This window comes from Panthera onca, chromosome C2 (assembly GCF_046562875.1).
Source record: "Panthera onca isolate mPanOnc1 chromosome C2, mPanOnc1 haplotype 2, whole genome shotgun sequence".
NCBI lineage: Eukaryota > Metazoa > Chordata > Mammalia > Carnivora > Felidae > Panthera > Panthera onca.
In genome coordinates, this window is record NC_138347.1 from 18,118,132 (window position 1) to 18,141,291 (window position 23,160).

The 23,160-nt window shown below is 38.9% G+C and overlaps 2 protein-coding genes across 2 annotated transcripts in view; one reads left to right on the forward strand and one right to left on the reverse strand.

The window, feature by feature from the left end:
- The first annotated feature begins 7,695 nt into the window (after positions 1–7,695).
- Positions 7,696–23,160, forward strand: part of CYYR1 (cysteine and tyrosine rich 1) — a 111,610-nt gene continuing 96,145 nt past the window's right edge. Inside the window, exons 1-2 of the mRNA XM_060640334.3 lie at positions 7,696–8,296; positions 13,891–13,993. Of these exons, the coding sequence (XP_060496317.1) occupies positions 8,224–8,296; positions 13,891–13,993 (176 nt within the window). The 5' untranslated portion in view covers positions 7,696–8,223. The remainder of the gene's footprint in view (positions 8,297–13,890; positions 13,994–23,160) is intronic.
- The window catches only part of LOC145712433 (uncharacterized), a 450,501-nt gene continuing 443,191 nt past the window's right edge, over positions 15,851–23,160 (reverse strand). Inside the window, exon 11 of the mRNA XM_081790145.1 lies at positions 15,851–15,941. The gene's annotated coding sequence lies outside the window, so the exon portion shown is untranslated. The remainder of the gene's footprint in view (positions 15,942–23,160) is intronic.

A 23,160-nucleotide genomic window follows, 5' to 3' on the forward strand; every position in this document is an offset into this window, starting at 1 on the left:
TGCTTCAACTATGTGAAGTTATATATGCATACAAAGACTACATGGGAATTTATGCCACCTACATCAAAGAAGAAAATACTAGTAAGAACATGGATGATACTTTTCCTTTCCCAAAGGAATAATTTTACTTAATATTACTTTAGAACAATATAAATTGGGACACTTCTTTCAGTTCATTGAAAGAGTTCTCTTGCCTACCCTCTTAGTAAGGTGAGATATTTTTATCAGCCCAGAAGGTAAAATTGTTGATAATATAATTGTTGATAATATGAGCCACATCTGCATTTGTGTTTAACCCTCCAGAGTGAGTTCCAGTTTGTGTTTTATGACGGAGACACTACTTTTTCTAGACAAGTCTTTGCACGATACCACAAAGAAGATATTATCCACTTGAAGAATTCCTAATTCTTTTAAAAGCAAATGCATCAGATCTCCAATTGGAAAGCAATGGTGACCATCTGATTTCAAATCTCCTCATATAACCTCACACCAACAAAAACACGCGAAGTATCTTCTAACTAGTTCTGATTTGTGTACTTAAATGCTTAATGATTGTTGCATGCTAACTTTATATCCTGCTACCCTACTGAACCACCTAACCACAAAGAGAGCAAAATGTATAAAATGAAAGCACACGAGGACTGTTTTTGGAGGTGCATTCCTCTATAACCTGGGAGTAAGAAGAGGCTCTCTAACCATGACTTCAAAAGTCAGATACCAAAAAAAATAAAAGTAAAAAAATTTGACCTCTTAAGAATTAAAATAACTTGCATGGCATAAGCACCAAAAGACAAAGGAAAAACTGGTAGAAAAAAATTGCAAAACATGTAACTTTAAAAGATCAAACATGTAATAATTTTTTAATTGAGGGGAAAAAGCCCCACCAAACTCCTATAGAAAAATAAGCAAAGATGTGAATAGCGAATTCACAAAATGATTGAAAGTAACCTATAGAAAGATGTTTGTGGTCACTCATAATAGCAGAAATGCAAAGGATACCACCTTTCCCATCAAACTGACCAAACAGAACAAAAATCAAAAGCTTAACAATGCGTTATGTTGGCAGAGCTGGGGAGAAACAGGCACTCATACGCACTTCTGGTAGAAATGGAAAAATGGTACATTCTCTCAATGAGAGAATTTAGCAATATTTAACAAAAGCACATATGCATTTACCCTTCAACCCAGCAATTCTAAATTTACCCTAAAAATACAGCAATAATACATATTTTCAAGGCTATTTATTGCAGCATTATTTGTAATTGTACATTGGAAGCTATAATGCCACAACATACTAGAAAAGTATGGTACACATCTTCGACAGAATACTATAGAGCCTTAACAAATTATGGAGGGTATTCGCGCTGGTTGCTGTAGGAATCCATGTATCTATGGTGAGGGGTAGGAAGGACCTGTGCCCACCAGCTCTTTTGTCCTTGGAGAAGTTTCCTTAAGATCCCCACCCCTCACTTGTTCTGAGATTAGTAAACAAATATCCTTCCCAATGCCCCAGGCACCTTTTAAACTGCTGCTTCTATGCTGTTCCTAGCAGGTTGTTTGCTATGCTGGCTCTTTAAGGGCAGGGGACTGTTTCCCATCCCAGCCCCCCCCCCCCCAGATTTTCTCCTGCCCACTGAATTTCTAAAGTTCCTGATGGTAAGCCTGCTGGTTATAAAAACTTGCAAAGTTAAGCGCCACTGATTTTCAAAGCCAAATGTTATGAAGACTCATCTTCCCATGTGGGTCCCCCATGCCTGGGGTGCCTGGTGTGGGTCTACTCCTCTCCCCTCCTTAGGTTTGTGGGGTTGGTTAATCTCCCTAGGCGTTTAGTTCCTGATCATGTCTCCACCCCTTTCATCCTTTTGATGTGGCCTCCTCTCTGTGATCTTCTGGGTTGGGTGCACTGATGTGGCTGTCGTCTAGGGGCATCCATGGGACGAGGTGAGGGTAGGATTCTCCTACTCCGCCATCTTCCCAGAAATCCTGGAGCAATAAAAAATGAATGAAGACAAACCCTATGAACTGATACGGAGTGATTTCCAAGATGTATTATTCAGTGAACTTACTTCCCTATAGACAGACTTTTTAAACTAAATTAATATTTCAAAGCATATGGTTATTACATGAACTCTCTCCCAAATTTCCTTTGAAAAGCTGATATAGCCATATTGAGTGAGGACCCCCACAAACTCAAAACCCACTTTTAATTATGAGATGCCCGTCAAATATCCTTAGGAGACATACAAATGAAGACTTCTAAAGGGTGGTTTGCCTAAACCTAGTGTGAATCCGGGATAGGTTTAAAGATCTGTGTTTTAACAGACTCTGCTCCTACAACAAGGGTGATAATAATTGCATCCACTTCATCAAGAGGCTGAGAGTAATTACAGTGTTAAAGAACTTAGAAACGGTTCTGACACAAAGTAAGCATCCAATACTCTTCCTGTACTCTGAGTGCCATATTTTAGGTTATCTCCTTCTCTCTTTTTCTTCCCCCCTGCTTGCTTTCTTCTAGATTTTTTTTGCCTTTGTATGAGTCTTGCTTTTCTTGGCATCCACACATCTTCTAATGAAGATAAAGACCAGATACAAGTAGAACCCTAAATGTACCCACTTTTTTTTTTACTTATTAATGAGTAACTAATTGCAAGGAGTTACACTGATCTGACTCTATGGTGAAATATATTATCTGAAGAAAGAAAGTATGTGTCAGAAGAACTCAAAGGGAACCATCATGAAACTCAGACATATTCTATCATATCATTACCAAAATCCGATATACGACCTCTCCCCATGGGGACTGCTGGGCCTCAGAAACAGACCTGGACAATCTGTGAAATCCTGTTCTCTTCTAACTCTCTGGTTCTAAATAATACTATAGGTTAACATTACTCACCTCTCATATGTCACCTATAGCTTTTTAATCATCTTCAGACGTTTGAAATGTTGGCTCATGCATCATCCAAAGGCAGAACTATAATATAAATCCAACAACATCAAATTACACATGATACATAATAAATGCTCATTGCTAAATATACATCTTAAAGTTTCTTAAAGTTCTCAAAGTTTCAGAAAGCCCACTAAAGAACAAATTTAAAGTTCTTAAAGTTTCAGAACTATGGCAGGAATTAAAATATCTTCAGAGATAAAACTGTTCAATTTTCAAAATGCGATAGTATGTAAAAGCTTTCATATTGTTAGGAAATATCCACTCTAAATGACATGACCAGACTAAAAGATTTTATTTAAAAACCCATTTTTTTCCCTATAAAATAATACACGCCTATTGTAAGATATATGGAAACCGTAAGCAAGAATAAAGAAGTATGTATCTATCTATGTGTTCCCTAAATTAGTATCTCAAAGGAAATACAATTTTGTTTCTTCCTTAGAAAGACTATGAGCATTTTTCTGTATTATTATTCTCCATAGACATGAGTTTAATAATGTAATATTGCAAAAATGGATGCCATCTTTTTTTTAAAGTTTGTTTATTTATTTATTTATTTATTTATTTATTTATTTTGAGAGAGAGAGAGAGAGAGAGCACATTCACATGCAAGCAGGGGAGGGGCAGAGAGAATGGGAAAGAGAGAATCCAAAGCAGGCCCTGCACTGTCAGCATGGAGCCCGATACGGAGCTTGAATTCATGAACCATGAGATCGTGACCTGAGCCATAACCAAGAGTCGGACACTTAACCAACTGAGTCCCCCAGGTGCCCCTGGATACCATCTTTTTAAAGCCAGTATTTATTATATGCTATGAGCTATGTATAGCTATAGTGAAGATTCAGGGGGAATTATTAAATAACAATTAATTAGAATTCTAGCCGTCAAAAAATAGCTATTTTTACAAATTTGTGTGTACTCTTATCTCCCATGTATGTATTAGCAATAGCTTTTAAAAAATCAACTTCCTTGAGGCATAATTTACATACTCCAGAACATGCATATTTTAAGTGTACTGTTAATGTGCATTTCCATGACTTCAGCACATGTATGCATCTGGGTGATGGCCACCATTATTAAGATATAGAACTTTGCCATCACCCCCAAACGTTCCCTCACGAGACTCTGCAATAAAACTTATATTCCTACCCCCATTCCAGGGCAGCCATTAATCTGCTTTCTGTCATTATAGATCAATTTTGCCTTTTCTACAATATCATGCAAACAATGTTATACAGTAATTTGTTTGTGTCTGGCTTCTTTGCTCAGCATATTCATCCGGAGATTCATCCAATGTGTTCCATATTCCTCAAACTTGTTTTTACTGCCAAGTTGTGTTTCACTGTATGAATATACAGCACAACATGTTTATCCATGGATTACTTCCCTTGGATACTTCCCTTTCCCATTTTTCGTCTTAACTATATATCTCAAGGACTTTCCCCCATTATCTTAAAGTATTGGATATTAATCCATAATATGGATGTATCCTAATTCACTTAACTGGACATGTAAGCTCTTTATCATGTTTTAAAGTTATTATAAATACTGTTATAAACATGTTAACAAACTCAAATGTTAATGGAATCTGATTTGGAAATAGGATTCTTGGGCTATTGCCTTTATCTTTCAAAGGTACAGAAATATTTTTGCTCTTTTAAATTCTAAGGTTGCAAATGAGAAGTCTGATGTCGGATGCTTTTTCTAAGCAAACTTATTTTATTATGTAGAAAAATTTATATTATTTTAAGTTAATGCTAGTTCAAATAGGTCTCTAGGACATGTATATATGCATTTCTCTTTTAAAAAAGGTTTCCTGGAACTCACTCACCATTTTCAATTTGAAAATTCAAATTTTATTATAGCTTGGAATAGTAAACAATAATCTAATATTTGTTTCTTCATTTTTTTTTCTTTTAAAACTGCATCTAGCTTGCATATTATTTTCATATTCGGTCTCTTCTTTATGCCGTAGCATTTTTTATATTTTTATTCATGGTTTGTATTTCTTTGCATATTTTTCTGTTAGGAATTATGCCCTCTCCTTGAGCCTATCCCCTCTAACAGCCTAAGTTGTTTTTTTTTTTTAATCTGTGACAATTTTGTAATTTTTCTGTGATATTTTAAAAATTCCAAGTCAAGTTTTATTTTAATTTCCAGAAACTCTTTTCTTCCCTCTAATGCTGTGTTTTAAGGGTTTTCATTTCATATAGATTTGTGTAGGCATGTACATACATATATACATACGTATTTTGCACCTAAAGCACCTGAGTACTTTAAGGTGGACCATCTTTTGCAATGGCAAACCAGCAGGCAAGCCTGCTTGGCCTTTTCCATTGACATGTATGAGGACAAGGTTCTCTGTTCTCAAAAGCAAGCTGGGATCAACATATTCCACTTGCCACTGGCCTCATTGGCAACAAGCTGCCAGTCCCAGAGCTGTGTGCAACAACTGGGTGGGAGCAGTCTTGCCCTTCATCTCCAGATGCCTGTCCCCACCACCCCAGTCCTAGGGTTCTGCATCCAGTGTTATCTGCCGAGGAAAGCATCTTTCCATTCCAAAAACCTTCAATATCCTTCTCCAGCTTTGCAAATACTCGCTCACATGCGTATCTTCTTCTTTTAGGACGTAAAATCCTATATACCTGAGACTTCCTCCAGTTATTTACAAATTCTCCCAGCTACTTAGCAATTGTGTTCCCCAGCAGAATGTTGAGATCAGGTTAAGAACAACAGAACCCACTGATAAAGCTTCTCAAAAACCATGGATTAAATGTCTGGATTTTAACCCAAGAGCAAAACGAGTGCACTGGGTTTTAAACCAGTGAGTGAATGTGATAAAATCTCTAACTTAAGAAGAAATATTCTAGTTTCAGTCTGGAGGATATCCTTGGAGGCAGGGAGACTGGTTGTAATGGAGACTCTAAGCGCCTAGCTTAGAGCAGAGATAGAAGGCAAAATGCAAATATATTTGAATGTTGTTTGGGCGCACCATCAGGAAAACTGTGTGATAGATCAGCTGTTGGAACTGAGAGAGAGGAGCAATTGACCGGGCTTCTTATTGGACGTGTGGATGGCTAGGCCTTCGCTGAAGCATACAGCCTGCTAGGGCTCTCCGGTTATATTTATTCTGAAGGTGGTTTTTTGTCCCATCTTCTTACACCAAAGCAACAGCATATTGATAGGACTAACCTCCTAGAGGAGGACAAACTGCATTAAACTGAATGTGTATTTGAATTTTGATACATATTGCCACATTGTTTTTAAAAGTTGGGTTGTTGGTTTTTATTTTTTATTTTATTTATTTATTTATTTATTTATTTATTTGGTTGATCTGATATATGAAAGAATGATGTCTCACTGTCATTTTGGTTTTCACTTTCATTTCTTTTTGGGGAGTTAGGATGTTTAGAAGACTAGAAGACCTAGATAGATAGATAGGTAGATCAATCTATTAATATTCCTGCTCAGTTTTCTATTGGTTTTCTTTTCCTTATTGGTTTTTTTAAAATTTTTTAATGTTTATTCATTATTGAGAGACAGAGAGACAGAGCATGAGCACGGGAGGGGCAGAGAGAGGGGGAGACACAGAATCCGAAGCAGGCTCTGGGCTCTGAGCTGTCAGCACAGAGCCCGACGCGGGGCTTGAACTCACAAACTGCAAGATCATGACCCGAGCCGAAGTCGGACATTTAACTGACTGAGCCACCCAGGTGCCCCTTCCTTATTGATTTTGAAGTTCCTTACATATTAAGGAGATCAGGACTTTACCTATCCTACGCATTGTAAATATTTTTCCCAGTTAAATGTATGGCTTGTCATATACAGACAGTTTTATTTCTTATGGAGTCAAATTGGTCAATTTGTTTCTTTTATGACTTCTGCGATCATATAATGCTTAGAAAAGCTTTCCATAATTATTTACATGTCATCTTTCCATTTTTTATCCAATATTTTTATAATTGTATCTTCAAGTTTAAATACTTGATTCGTATGCTACTGTTTGATGAAAGGAGATAAGAATCCACAGACGCTTACTTAAGGCCCCAGCACTATTCACTGAGTAACCCATCACTTCCTCTTCTGCTTTAAAAGTATCTTTTTTAAAACTATAAATTTAATTTCTATGCATATGTATCTCTATTTTTGGATTCTCCAGTCTGTTCCATTAAGCCTATCTATTCTAGTGTTAATGAAAACTGTTTCAATCATTGTGATGTTATAATATGGTTATTTTCTATTGAGGCTTATCCCATTCATCACTCTTTTGAATTTCTTTAATAAATAAAGAGAATTATCGTTATTCATTTACTCATGCTTTTTTTTTCTTTCATGCCTAAAACAGAACTTTCTAATCGATTCTAATTTGCATGAAAGAAAATGATTGAGTCTCTGTAACTCTCTTTAAGAGCTGTATAGTTGATTCTGTCTGATTTTCCACATACACAAGCATATCATTTGCCAGTGGTAATTTTTGCTTCCAATTTTTATAACTTTTTTCTTTCTCTTGCCTAATTGCATAGGCCAGTAACTCCAGAACAGCATCAACTAATAGCGATGACAGTGTACATTCTTGTTGTGTTTTCCACTTTACTAACAATGCTTTAGGTGTTTAACAAATAAACATTTTATCAGCTCTCAGCAGAGAAGCTACACACTGCCTCTGACTTTCCAATTCTTCTGGGCTTTCCTTAGTGGCTTCCTTTGTCCAGAACCTTCAACCCTGAGACTGCCCTACCTTTGTTGAAAGGTGAAAAGTTAGATTCTTCGTCACCTATTGCCTCCAAAGGAAAAATTGGAGCGCAGGGCTGGAATTCAAAAGAGCAGCTGCCAGAGGACCGGGTTGGAAGAAGTTCCCTCTTGCTCCAGGACTCAAGCCACAGAAGGAAGAACCCGAGGGTGGGGAGGAGTCGGGGCCACCCCCGCCCCCAGCCCCACGTCGGTGCCACCCGCGGAGATGAAATGTGAGCCCGGGTGGCCCAGGACGCCGGAGTGGCTGCCTCGCCTGCCGCCTGAGCGCCGCGGGCAGAGACAAAGAGACCTCGGCCCCAGCGCAGCCCCGCGCGCCCCGGCCGGGCTCCCCTCGAAGTCGCTCAGGGCAATGGCCCGGTCCCCGCGCGACCCCCCTCTCGGGAGCGCTGCCCTCTCCCTCTGATCGCGCTCCGGCTCCTCCGCGGCCCGGGCTCTCCCTTCTCCCCCCCATCAGCCCTCTCTCCAGTCTGTGCGTCTGTCCGTCTGTCCTGGCGCGCAACCTCCGGCCACCGGCTTGGATGGACGCGCTGAGGCTGCCCGGGGGTCCAGGAATCTTGCTTCCGAAGCTGGTCCTGCTCTTTGTCTACGCAGGTCAGTGGCCTGGGGCGGCGGGAGAGGGGAACGAGACTTGGGACTGAGCTCGGGTCGCCCTCTGGCCACGCGGGTTGGGCGGGAGGCACGGGGACCCTGGTGGGAGAGCCGAGACGGGGTGGTCCCCGCCTGGCAGCCAGGGAAGCCGGCGTGCTGCGACCCTCGGCTCGACCTCCCCCGAGGTTTGGTTTTGTTTTGTTTTGCTCCTTTTCTTTAACTTTCCCTTTCCCCTCTCCTCCTCCCTTCTCTCTCTGCAAGCAATTTAAAACTCCCAGTCCAATTTAAAAATCCCAAACGCGCATTTAGAGGATTTCACTCTCTGGATAGCGTTCCATTGATCCTGTCCACGACTCAGGAATCTGGGGGTTGAGGGCAGAGACTGAGGGGTGGGAGAAAAGCATTTTTTTTTTAAAAAGTACCCAAGATTTAGAGGTATTTGCTGAAGTTTTAACATGAACTAATGTGGTGACTTTTCCATTTCAAGGTAGTTATCTCCTCTCCTTGTTCAAGGTAGTCTATCTCCTCTCCTTGCTACCCCCACATTCTGAGTATTTCGAAATATAAAGCCTTAGACCATCGGGTTTCTTGTTTTGTTTTTTTCACTTTAGAAGTTGATTCTCAAGTGTGGTAGTCTGGATAATTGGATGCTTTGAGTTCAAATAGGAGGTTTTCGGGAGGCGTAAATTCACCCAGAGTCTAATCCTGTTTTCATCGATTTCGTGAAGCACTGTTTATAGGTGAAAGGAATTTCATTTCCCTCCTCCTAATTATTCTTCCTGAGAATTGCTAATAATTGATGGAGCAAAGCGGTTTTCTTGTTTCATGATTGATATGGAACTCAAAATGGCTTTTCACTGGTTATTCATGTATAAAGTTAATTACACATGTGGTTTTGCATTTGCTTCCTATTCACAAAAGAAGCTGAAAGCAAAGTTCTTTGTAAAATGTTTTCATGTCTCTCGCTTCCTAGGACAAAAAAAAAAAAAAAATCACAGGCTTACCTGTGACCTTGCAATAGTAAATTTATGTAGCACTGTGATTTATTTCTTGATACTTAACGAAGATTGCGACTGACATGGAGAGGTTCTTCAACATTATTGAACGTGAACGTCAAGAGCATTGAACTTCTCATTCAACCTTGCCAGAAATGACTCCCCAAACTTCTATAGAAATTTTCAATTGATACACTAAAATGTGAATTAGTAGCTGTCTATAAGTTATTTAAAAGATATTTTATTGCAAGGAAAACGCTGACTTTCAAATGCAAAAATTCATCAAAGTAGGAAAAGACCTTCCTACTTAATGAGGAGAAACTGCATTGTAATCCGTTTGCTTATTTCTGTACCTTAAAGTGTATTCCAGAATTTGCGAAGCTAAAAGAAACAATTGCGTTATTGGTTTTATATTAAAATCTTCCCATTAGTTCATTTGAAGCAATGATTCTTTTCACCTCCTCTGTTTATCCAAAAACAAAAATAAAAATAAGAAAATAGAACAAAACCTCACTCATCTTTACTCAAGCACAACAACTTGAGTTGAACAACAACTGACTCCTTGTCTATTTTATTCCCTGTTGTAAACTGAAAGCTTCTAATGCACACGCTTTTCCTTCCTTTCGTCCTGTTCCCCCACCCCATGCCCACCCCACCTCCACCCCCACCCCACCCTGTGCTTGGTGAACAATCCCCAGGGTTCAGGAAATCTGCAAAGCCTTCTGGCAACAAGTTTGGTTAGTTTAGAAAGTTTTTCTGCGTTCATTTCTTCTCTTCTTAGGCATACCCCCCTCAAAAGCTACAGAATAACTACAAGCCAATAATACTAAATTAATTTACTATCTTTGATAAGGAATATTTAGCCAATGTGTTCTTTGGTGTTAACTCCCGAACTCTTTGCTTCAGAAATCCCTTTATGCTTGCCTTATTTATTTACCCAATATTCACTGAGGCATTTTGAGTGTTATATAGGACAGAGGCCTTGCTCTGAGTTTCATCTGGGAGATAAAGGAGGCCTATTATAATGTATAAAAGGCTGTGTCATAGGCGAATTACAGTCATGTGCCAGAACTGTTCACAGGAGGGAACCTCATAGCTGGCTTAGGAGAGTAAACTCCATGAAGATGATGTCTGTTTTGTTCAGCATGATATTCAGATTCTGGCAAAATACCTGGCCCATAAGAAGAACCCAATAAGTAATCTCTCAGAGAAATTGAACTTAAGGAGGAATTTAGGGACTAGATAGGGAAGCCTTGGACATAAGGAAATGGAGGAGGATATAATGTGAACAAAGGCAAAAACCATGAGATATATATTTGTAATGATACAGAATTCATTTTGGTTGCAACTAAGACATGTGGCTGGAAGTGAGGACTGGGGGATGATGAGGAAACAATGCCGATCTAACAGTTGAGACACCCTGTTAAATAAATTTCCAGCTTTAATGGGACAAAAACCTATGCAGATGCACTGCCTATAATCTGAATTATTTTCCCCCAAAGCAGATGCACTAAATTCATGCTCCCTTTGATAAGGAGGTACGGGCGAAGTTTCTGTGCCTAAAGCATCACGTTTTGCTGTGGAACCACCTTCGGAAAGAGACCCGATGACATTTATGCTGTTATCCAACTCCCACCGCAGGCAACAAAGACAGGATTTGGCCAAGGTTTTACCTTCCCAGCCTCAGCCAGTGACTGCTGTCCCCTCCCTTTCCTTCCTCCCTTATCCTCAGCTGTAGCTTACAAGAGCCATTTCTGAGCATGTGCTTTGCAACCAGATGTCGCTTTTCCTGTGCCACGAATTCCTTGAGGTGGGGGTGAGGGTTGGAGAACCTTCTTCCACATCATGCCTTTGATTCAAGTCACTGAAGAAAGTTTGAACTGGCTACTTTTCAAGAATATTCACTCGAACATTAGAGGTAATATCAATTATCTTCTGAAACAATTGGAATGTTCCATTCCTTACAAGTGAGAAAATGCTCTGGTGCCTTCCAAATCCAATTTTCACAGAATTGAAAATCGGATTTCAATTTTCTCTCCACTAAACTGGAGAGAGCAACTAACATAGAAGATTTGACGTGTGGTCAAAACCTCGGTTTGAGAATGTTGTGATTGTGAATCTGTTTGCCATACTGTTACATCTGCCCTTGTCAGTTGTTTAATTCTGGGAAGTAGACAGGAGTGCTAGAAAATGCCATCAAAATAAGGAACAACTTGTGACACGATCCTGATGTTTGCTGCAGGTGTAATCCAGCTCGTTGGCTACAAGATGTTGGGCTTGGTTTCCTGTAACATTGGTTCAAAATATTTTGATAACACCACGTCCTTATAATAGTAGTAACTGGAATACAATAATAGTAATTGAACCTTTGATATTCATGGAGAGTTTAATAAGATGTCACTATCAAGGGCATCATTCCGAAGGCACCCCATGAAGCTACCTACATATGGGTTGTCCTGCTCACACAGAAAAAATGGGGACATCGGCTCTTCCGCTCTCCGAATGGCTTTTTTTTTTTTTTTTTTTTTTAATTTTTTTTTTTTCAACGTTTTTTATTTTTGGGACAGAGAGAGACAGAGCATGAACAGGGGAGGGGCAGAGAGAGAGGGAGACACAGAATCGGAAACAGGCTCCAGGCTCCGAGCCATCAGCCCAGAGCCTGACGCGGGGCTCGAACTCACGGACCGCGAGATCGTGACCTGGCTGAAGTCGGACGCTTAACCGACTACGCCACCCAGGCGCCCCCGAATGGCTTTAAAGAACATGCAGCAAAACATCCCTGTTAAGCCTCTTGAGACAACTAACTAATCTAAATGTTTGAATTAACTAAACAGCACTAAAAATGAGAGCTATAGAAGTTCATAGGGAAAAATGAGAAGATAAATAGCCTTAAAAAGTGTGATGCACTCTGCAAAGAGCATACCCTGTCAGTAGGTCATTAGATTGTGCTTCTGTCTTCAAAATTTAGCAGTGGTTTTCAGTAGAGTTACTGAATCTTACAAAGTAATTATTTCTTCCTCTCCTTTCTTCTTACCTCATCTCAGAAGAAAACATTAAGGTTTATTAATTTATGGGGTAGAAGTAAAATGGAGGGGGAAAAAAAGGTGAACGTTTTCACGTGTTCTGCAAAGGCCATGCATTATTGAAAAAGATCAATGAACTTTGCTACTTTCTGATATTCATTTGTCAAGAATCATCCTGTCAAGGAGGTGATTTAAAAACAAAATCTAGGGGCACCTGGGTGGCTCAGTCGGTTCAGCGTCCAGCTTCGGCTCAGGTCATGATCTCACATCTTGTGGGTTCGAGCCCCGTGTCGGGCTCTGTGCTGACAGCTCAGAGCCTCGAGCCTGCTTCAGATTCTGTGTCTCCCTCTCTCTTTGCCCCTCCCACCTTGTCCTCTCTCTCTCTCTCTCTCTCTCTCTCAAAAATAAATATACATTAATTTTTTTTTTAATCTAAATTTTTCTTTCTGGATAAATCAATCACCTGGACACACAGACATAATGTAACATCTTGTACTTTTCGGTTATGGTTTGACAGACAAGCAAAAGTGTTACATAATTTAGATAATAGTGGATATTACCTCTAGGGATTGAGTTGGAAAGGACTTCCTTTGTGATTCTTGAACATGTAACTTAAATTACCAGACTATATTTAGTGCGTTTCTAATCATGTACCTCAAACTCACATATCCATGATAATTTATACCAGTGATTGTAATTAAATAATCATCTGAACTTGTTAAACATAAATCATTTAGGTGGCACGAAGAATTTTTAAAAGCTAGGGCAATTTTTATTCAAATTTGGGGTCTAATTTTCCTTGCCAAAAACATCTGGAAGAAAAAAGACATACTGAATAAAAAAGACGGTTTTATCAGCTCCTACATGTCCTTTCTACTCAGAAAGCACCTTTTTCCCTTCCCATAGTGCTGTTTCATAACTTGTTGATTCTGAAATCTAACATTAAATAAATTCCTAATTATTCACGAGATAGTTATCTACGGAAACGCCTTCCTACAACTAACCCATTATCTTCCAGTCCAGATGAATTGACAGGATATGCAGACTCATTTGTGTTACCATATGTATGCAAACTGTCATTATGAGGGTAAAACAAAATGTACAGAAAGAGTAACATATAATGCATTGTCATAAAAACATACATTATCTAAAAAGTATCTCCAGTTGACAATATACACGTCAATAACACATTCCATCAAAGGACCTTAATGTGACCCTCAAGTCAAAAGACTATCATTTCGAAATTGTTATAAGAATTCTGTTGCAAAATTGAACGGCTGATCTGTTGGATCATTCGTTTCTCCTTCCGTTGTCCCATTCAGCACTTTCAACTACCAGTTATGGTGTTGGATGAAGGAAATTCAAAACAGAATGGTCTTTGCCTCTTCTGGATTTACGTCCAATAGGGAAGGAAGACTAGTTTAGATGCTTATTCATGTTTGAGAATTCTGAGTATGCAAAATGAATATCTAAATGCACCGAAGTGTGGTCGCTGACCGATGGAGCTATAAAATAGAATACTTTTCATGAAGCTGTGATTTCAGAACTGTAAAGGACGTGTGTGGTGTTTCTTTTGCAGAGGATTGCCTTGCTCAGTGTGGCAAAGACTGCAGATCTTACTGCTGCGATGGGGCCACGCCCTACTGTTGTTCCTACTACGCCTATATTGGGAATATCCTCTCGTGAGTACTGGTCAAGTTCGGCAATACTGACGCTCTTTCCATTCCTCAGTTACGTGTTCACAAAGTACCAAGGTACATAGGTAGGGGCAAGAAATTTTAAAAGGGGTTATTTTTTTTTAAGTTTATTTATTTATTTTGAGATAGGGAGAGGAGCGGGGGTGGGGGGGCGTCCCAAGCAGGCTCCACGCTGTTACATGAAATGCTACGTGTGACCTGAGCTGAGACCACATGAAACGCTTGATCACACGAAACACTAGATGTGACCTGATCTGAAATCAAGGGTGGGACGCTCAACTGACCGAGCCACACGGGTGCCCAAAGAGTGGTTATTGACGTAAAGCCTTCCCTGGAGATATTAAACACTCATCACTATCTACAGTGTTATATTATCTAACAAAATATGCAAAGTGACATGCAACATAAGCTGCTTTTGTTAGAAGAGGGTTAAGAAGTATTCTTTTACGCTTAATTTGTGTTCCATAATAACAATGTTTTTAGTCCACCACATGCATATTATTGATCATTTTTTAACATTGTCAATGATATGGTTTTGTCTGCTTTGTTGAAGGATTTGTAAGTTAGAATTTGTCATTTAATTATGGCTGGTGTATTTTGCCATGTATTTGTCTATCTCATTCAGTAGATGAGAGACATTATGAATAAAAACAGTTAAGATATGAAATGTCAATTTTCTATATAATGTATGTCAAACAACTTCGGGAAGTAAGCTTAGAGCCCAAGAAAGTCTAAGCATCAACCCTATACAGTGGTAACCAAGTACAAACACGAGTGAAACAAACACACATAGACTGTGTTTAACATTCCTCCATAACAAATTGAGAATTAATTTTGGAGATGCCCCTGGGCAACGGGACATGGAGAAGCTGGAAGGGCCTTCAGGGTTATATGTCTGAAAGGTTTGCAATTCTTTGTTCTTCTACACGGATCTTAAAGTCAAGAAATTAGAAAATTAGGAACGTAAGACTTTTCAGAGTCAAAAATCACACGTGGCTTTCAAATAACAGCCAGGATCTAGTCTTTTAGACTAGCTCCTTAGTTTTTATTTTTCAAGTGAATATCACGATAACTCATTCTCCATTCCCTGAGGACAGAAGAGCTGGCACCACATACACTTTCTAAAATCAAAGTTGGGGCTGATAGTGGAGATCATAACTGTCTGAATAAGGCCAAAAATAATCATACTTCAGGATACTCTTGAAGTCTGACATGGCTCTAAGAATTGTCAGGCTATAATAAAGATTGATGAACGGAATTTAAGCATTCTTGAAATGCAAAATAAACTGTAAATAAAATGTTTGACATTTTCTCCCGGAAGTCTTGCTGAAAAAGGGTTTAAGTCTCCTTCTTATATTAGAGATCAGTCAGAATGATTTTTACAGGATTAATCAGCTCAGAATATGCTCAATATAAATATATAAGGATGTTTCACATTTGTATGTCACTTCTCACTCTTGAAGTACTTTAAAATAGGGGCGCCTGGGTGGCTCAGTCGGTTGTGCGTCCAACTCAGGTCATGAGTTCAGTTTGTGAGTTCGAGCCCCGTGTCAGGCTTTATGCTGACAGCTCAGAGCCTGGAACCTGTTTCGGATTTTGTGTCTTCCTCTGTCTCTCTGCCCTCCCCCGTTCACGCTCCGTCTTTCTCTCTCTCTCTGGAAAATAAATAAACATTAAAAAAAATTTTGCAATTTAAAATAATTTAAAATACATAATTGCTAAATTCCAATTTCATTTTCCAGTGGATTCCACATGCCAGCTGTTGGTGTTTCAGGTAGATGTGCAGGTGGGCTCAGAAGGTGGTATAGATTTGAGGAAACAAGCTTCAGAGTGATTCCGTGATTCTCTGGTCCCCTGGCTCCTGGTCCCATCCACTAATATCCATTACTGTGTGCGTTGTGTCCTTATTTGTCACCTCACAGCTAACTGCACCCTGGGAAATACAGAGAGAAGAAAAAATTACTAAAATCAGAACTTTAAAGTTTTAAATTTACAGATGCGCTTTGTATGTTTTATATTGGCATTCAGATTTACATTTTTATGGTATGCATTGTAACTCTTTAATTTTACTCTTGGTTAAAGAGTTAGTGGAATTGATCTATTTGTCCGGGTTATTAGGGCCATGGACTGGTTATATTTGAAGAGAAGAATTGTGTTTTGAGTTGGGGGGAATATAAACACAGATGGCATTATATTTCAGGTGGTTATAACTGAATTCTGTGTTCAGAATAGAAGCCATTAAGTAAATCCTTTGGTAAACAATTCTCAGGAGAAAAAAAAAAAAAAAAAAGAGAAGCTTTAAAGTGTTTTCCCCCACTGAATAAAGGAGAATACATTTTCAGGATTTCCAGTAATTGTTTAAGATTTGAAAAGAGTTCTTAACTCCACCCAAAGCTTTTTTTTTTTAAGTTGTGGGGGGAAAGGAGATAGAAACAAAATCATTCCAAGAATGCTTACAAAAGTTCTTTCATGCACATGTTTTCAAATATTGCTATTTTGGAACACATAAACTACCTTCTTCTCTTCCAAGTATCCAGGCACATTCTTGCTAAAATCATTTTAATTATCTTAACAGAAAGTTAAATCTTTGTCCTTATTAGAAAAGTAATAAGGAAGAAAGCTGTAAACACAATGGGATGTAATGTATCCTAAATGGCTAATTTTATAAATTGGTTATAATTTGCTTTCTATTTTTGTATGTTTTCAAAATAGAAGATATCTTGGCTCAGCTTAAAATGAACTAAAAAGAGTGCAAAGTACAATCTGGGTCATTCTAAACTGTTCACAAATCAGTAAGGTAATGTGCAGTCAATCCTCATCGCTGAGGCCCCTCTAAAATAATCAGAGAGAAGTGTTCAGCCCTAACTCTGTTTCCTTCAACTCCCTTTTCTGTTTTACAAATGAACCACTAAGCTTCATTTGTAAAGAGATCCCAAGAGCTAAATTTACCTTTTAGTTGAAAAGCCTTACTTACATTACTCAGGTCCCTTGTTTTTAGACATTTTACATTCTAAATATGAGTTAATTTTGACAAATAAATTTAGATTCTACATCCCCACATTTTTTTTCTTTTTTCAGTTAGGAATTTTTTAAAGTTTATTTATTTATTTTCAGGGAGAGGGAGAGAGGGAGAACATGGGTGGGGTAGAAGCAAAGAAAATTCCAAACAAGGTCCACACTGTCAGCACAGAGCCTGACACGGGGCTTGAACTCACAAACTATGAGATCGTGACCCGAGCTGAAATCAAGAGTTGGACGCTTAAACGACTGAGCCACCCAGGCGCTCCTTCAGTCAGGAATTTTTAATTTTACATGTGTCTCCTGAAAAATTTTAAAAATTCAACTTTTAAAATGGCATATCTACTTTTTAATTGGAGTATAGTTGGCATATAACATTATGTTAGTTTCAGGTGTGCAACATATTGATTCAATATTTGTACATATTGCAAAATGATCACCACAGTGAGTCTATTTTAAATAGCATATTTATTTTTGATCATTATGGTCACACATACTAAGTTCAATATAGAAAAATAGTCCCATTTTCCAGAATTTAAGAATGTTTTCACAGAAGTCAGCATATACTATGTAATCAGTTATTTACAGATACATATTGAGTGCTCATTAATTACTCTAGCAGTACTGAGCTAGGTTCTGGGATCCAAGGATGAATAAATGATATACCTTGACCTCTAGGAACTCACAATCTCATAAGAGAAGAAAGTGAAGAACATTTAATTCTGATTCAGTGAATTAATCTATCAAGTGTTATTGGAGGGCCAGGAAGAGAGAAAACAGCCAAGTCTTTGTGTGTAGTGTTTGGAAAGAAATGTTTGGGGAAAGTCTCATAAACATGAAATTGGATCAGAGCATTGAAAGATATTTATATAAATGGACAGTCAAGAAAGGGAGGTACATTCCAGAGAGAGACTGTCACTTGCAAAGGCAAAGATATAAGAATGGAACCGGTCAGTTTGAGAAAACCCATGTTATTCAATGTTGCTGTAGAAGGAAGGTTAAACTTTAAATATAACATACGAATAAGTAGGGAAGACAAAAGATAGGTCCTTACGTTCACATACTTTTAGTGGTCATGCTTAACAAAACTGAAACAAAATAATGTATTATTTTTCTTGATTAAGATAGCTGGTTTTATATAGAAATGACATACTCTTAGGTACTACTATGACAAAGGACATGGGTGAGAAGGGTACCAAATGGACATTATTTTATTTATGCCATAAAGAAAGGATTTGGAATAAACACTTTGAGATGTTGTGCTATTTAGAACAACTTATGACAGGATACGTGACCTTGGAATTATTTCTCCCTTTTTGAGACTTTTTGTCATCATGAGGGTAATTACCTGAAGATTACAATCCTCACTGTGCTTGAAAATGAGAATTGGGTCAACTCAAGAAGTAAACAATTTCTCATCAAAATGATTCTCAAACATTTCATTTAACCACTCTTCCCCGTGAAAAATAAATATCCGTGATGAATATGAAAAGGGATATTTCAATTTTTTGCTGCTGATGAAGTTTAATTGACATGCCTGAGGGAGAGGATCCAGCATAAAGACGTGGTTTGTAGAGTACTCTTTAGCATTGGAAGAATTCAAGGGGATAGAGGGTGCACTTGAGTGGCTAATTACTGTCAGTAATGGAATAAAGTAAAAACTTTACTGGACGTGAAGGGAAACTGCTATGTGAGTAAAAAAAAGTATTGTCTGGTGTCGAATAGGAGCCCAATAATGCCTAGGATGGACTTAGTGAGCCCGATAACAAGATGTAAGATTTAATCCTTTTATTCAGAAATAGATATTTGCTTTTCCAGTGTGCCTCTGTAAAATACAGCTCTGTCGAGGGATTCCTCAGAGCACCATCTGGCCAACACAAAATCCCCGTGGGGAAAAAAATCAAGAGGGAGAACTAATAATGGAGATCCTGGTGGGATTAAGTTTCTTTTCTCCTCAATGGAATGTGAAAGATGTATTGCCCACAGTTTTGCAAAGACAGCTAATAAATATCACCACTGTGATTTTAGAACCATGTTACGCATGAAAGCAAAACCGAGCTAAAAGATAAAGGTTTCATATTTTCAAATGGCATTTGAAGCGTATGCTCATTAAGTAGCTGAACGTTCTGAATAAAACACGTGGGGCTCTTCAAATACTGACTGGGACATAATGTATTTTGAAAGGCCCTTTGGTATTGGGAACATCGTTTAAAGTAATTAAAATAAAATATTCTTAGTACTTAGATATGAGAAAAACAACTCTGAAAGGTGCTTACTGAGCAAACCAAAGTTGGTGGGGTGAGGGGGGAGGGTCTTACCTTTAGTATGACACAAAGATAAATAATTAATATAATGTTAAAACAAATATGAATTTGGCTTCAAATGTAGTAACAAATTTTGTTTGATTAAGAATAACGTCAGTGTGCCTCAGAAGACATTTCTATTTTATGGGTTATTTTATAAAGATGTTTATACAATAAACATCTAGAAATCTAAAACTCTTCTCTGTCAAATCTTACATTCTATTTCATCGTAATTGCCTCTGTAAATTAAGCTTCAATGTCAGAAACATAATTTGTGTTTAGAAAGAAATAGATGAAGTTTCTAGAACAGGTTCTCAGGAATTTGTATCTATAAATATGTGGAGAGAGATTCTGTGTTCTACACCAGGTTCTGGGGGATAGAGCCTTGAACCAAACATGGTTCTTGCCCTTGAATTATTTATAAGCTACTGGGGAGCATAGACCTATAAAGAGATAGTTTAATCTACTGGGGAAAGTGCAAAATGCAGTGGAATTAGGGAAGAGAAGCTTTTAGTCCAGTTTGAGGGTTCTAGGAAAGCTTCTTGAAGGAGCGTAATTCTAAGATTAACCTCGAAAAGAAAAGCAATTGATAAAATGCATCGCTTACTTGGAGTTAAAAGAAAAGATTTAGCAAACTAAGAATACAGAGGAAAGTCTCTTCACCTTATAAATCTCTCAAAAAAGAAAAATCTCCAAAAAACAAAAAAACCCTATGTCAAACACCAGACTTAGTGGTACGATATTATATATAACCTTTCCCTTTAAAGCCATCCGTAAGGCAAGCTGGCATCTTGGGCTTCTATTCAGCATCCTGGTCAGTGTAACTAACAAGACAAGTTAAAAAGAGGTGATAAGAATTGGATAGGGGGGAGCTAAGTTGTTATTTATTAATGGTATGATTGCCTGTACTCTTCAGACTATAAAAATGAATGAGAATTCACCAAGATTGCCGTATATAAGCTCAGCGTACAAAAATTAGTGCATCCCTCTATAGCAGCAACATTCAGACAATGTAATATGTATGTGTGTACCCAAATCTCATTTATAACATCAAAAATGATAAGATACCTAGTCAGAGATCCAGTAATAGTATATGCATGGCATTTATGGAGTAATATAAATATATAAACATTTTGAGAGAAGAAAGAGAGAGCTACAGAAATGAAAAGATCTATCAAATTTTAGATGTGAATATTGTAAGCATATCAATACTGGTATATGTCAGTTCTTCCTGAACTGTATGTCAATTCAGTGGAGTTCTAATCACAACCCACAAGACCATTCTTTTTGTTGTTGCTGAGTTTGATAGACTGAGTGTAACGTTTTCATGGGATAGCAAAGGGTGTGAGAAAAAAAGATATGAAGAAGAACAAAGTGAGAAGACATGCCTTGGAGACATCAAGATTTATTAGAAAGTTATAGTAAATAAATTGTGTGATATTGGTTTACAGGTAAACCAATAGAATATAGAACTTAGAAATTGACTCATATATATATCGGGCTTTGACAGATAACAGATGGCCTTACAGACCAGTGGAGGTGGGTGGGTTACTCAATAAATGGTGCATTAGCTATCCATATGGGTAAACATTAAATTCGCTCACTCCATCACACCGCACCCAGAAGTCTATTCGTTCCTATTGGATTAATTACATAAATGCAAGAAGCCAACATTTATCGCTTTTAAAAAAGGGAGAGAATGACATTATGGTATCAGGATAGGAAAGAGTTCTCAAATAAAAGGTAAAAACACAAGTACAACTACTAAAACTAAAAACCAATGAACTGTATACATTTTAAAAAAGATTTTCAGGGGCGCCTGGGTGGCGCAGTCGGTTAAGCGTCCGACTTCAGCCAGGTCACGATCTCGCGGTCCGTGAGTTCGAGCCCCGCGTCAGGCTCTGGGCTGACAGCTCGGAACCTGGAGCCTCTTTCCGATTCTGTGTCTCCTTTTCTCTCTGCCCCTCCCCCGTTCATGCTCTGTCTCTCTCTGTCCCAAAAATAAATAAAAAAACGTTGAAAAAAAAAATTAAAAAAAAAAAAAAAAAAGATTTTCATCCCCATGACTTCTTTATTTTGTGACAGGCTGTTTGTATCTCTTAATCTTAACCCTTAATCCGCATGGCCAATGTGTGTGCACAAAAAAAATAGCAGAGCAGAGAAGTGGAAGGGCAATAAATGTACAGAAGATGCTCCACCCAGCGAGCCAAAGCTGGGAAATGAAATACCATCTCACACCCCTCAGGCTGGCAGTGCTGCTCAGTGTGACATGAGCCGCTGTTCAGTGAGCCGCATGAGCCGAGGTGAACGGAGCTCACATTGCTGCGGAAAGAACGTCACCTGTTATCAGCACTTGGGGAGCAATTTGACCAAGTACAGTAAAGATGAACGTGGGCATACTTTGGAGGTTAGCAATTCCTCTTCCACGTATATTCCCTACAAATTTCCCAAATATGCAACAAGATTTATAATACTGGCAGACGTGTTAAACTAGCAAAACATTGGAAGCAACCTCAATTTCCATCAGAAGAAAATGGATCCAGTATATTCATACAATGGAACGGGATCCAGAAATTACAGTGAATCCGTGCATGTTGGGGCACCTGGGTGGCTCATTCGGTTAAGCGTCTGACTCTTGGTTTCGGCTCAGGTTACCATCTCATGGTTTCGTGAGTTCAAGCCCTGGGTGGGGCCCTGTGCTGGCAGCCCGGAGCCTTCTTGGCATTCCCTGTCTCCCTCTCTCTCTCTCTCTGCCTCTCCCCCGCTCATGCTGTCTCAGTCTCTCTAAAAAATAAATAAATAAGCTTAAAAAAAATCCGTGCATGTTAATGCATCACTATAGTAAATCTCAAAACTGGTAATGCTATGTGAAAAAGAGCTAACAGAAACAGACTGTGCAAAACATGATACTATTTGTGTGAAGTTAAACACATAAAATAATTCTGTGCATTACTTAGGAAACACGGGCATGTGGTAAATGTGTAAATATCTGAGGGAGCGAAGGGTATACATGAATTTGAGGATTTCCCAGGACTGAGGGATTTCCTGGAATGCAGAATTTTCAGTGCCACAATGGAGACAGCCCTTGGCAAACTGGGACAAGTTGGTCGCCTAGACACCGTTGAGCAATGAACTCAATTCTGCTACCGTGTGGAGAGAGCCTCAGATCCCAGAGGCGAAGGCCTCCATCGTACAAGACATCCTTCCACTTCAGCCACCAGGGGCAAGTCCAGGTGGCCAGCTGTGCTTCTGACCAGCTACAGATTGACGAATTTGTTGGAGTGGCCCGCAGAACCCAGAGAAACATTTTACTTGGTTATAAAAGGATCCAACTCAGGAACAGCAAGATGGAAGAGTGCAAAGGTCAAGGCCTGGGGAGAAGACTCCGAGCTTCTGTGTCCCCCTGGCAATCTGTTGTCCTCAACTCTCTGTGTGTTCACCAACCAGGAAACTCTCCAAACTCTGTCCTTTGGGGGTTTGATGGGAGCTTCATTCCAGAGGCATGATTGGACTCAGTCTCCAGCCCCACTCCCCTCCCCAGAGGTGGGTGGGTGGGACTGAAAATTTTCCATCCCTTATTACCAGGTTGGTTGCCCTGGCCACCAGCCCCCATCCTCAGGTGCTTTCCAAAAGTCACCTCTTTAACCTAACAAAAGACACCTTTAGGAAATTTCAAGCACCTGGGGAGCTCTGTGCCAGAAATAGAAGGAGGGCCAAATATAGATTTCTTATTATAAGCCTCAACAGCCCCTCGTTATCATGCAGATTCTGGTTTGGTAGCTGTGGGGTAAGACCCGAAATTCTGCAATTTTCACCACCTCCGATGGGCTG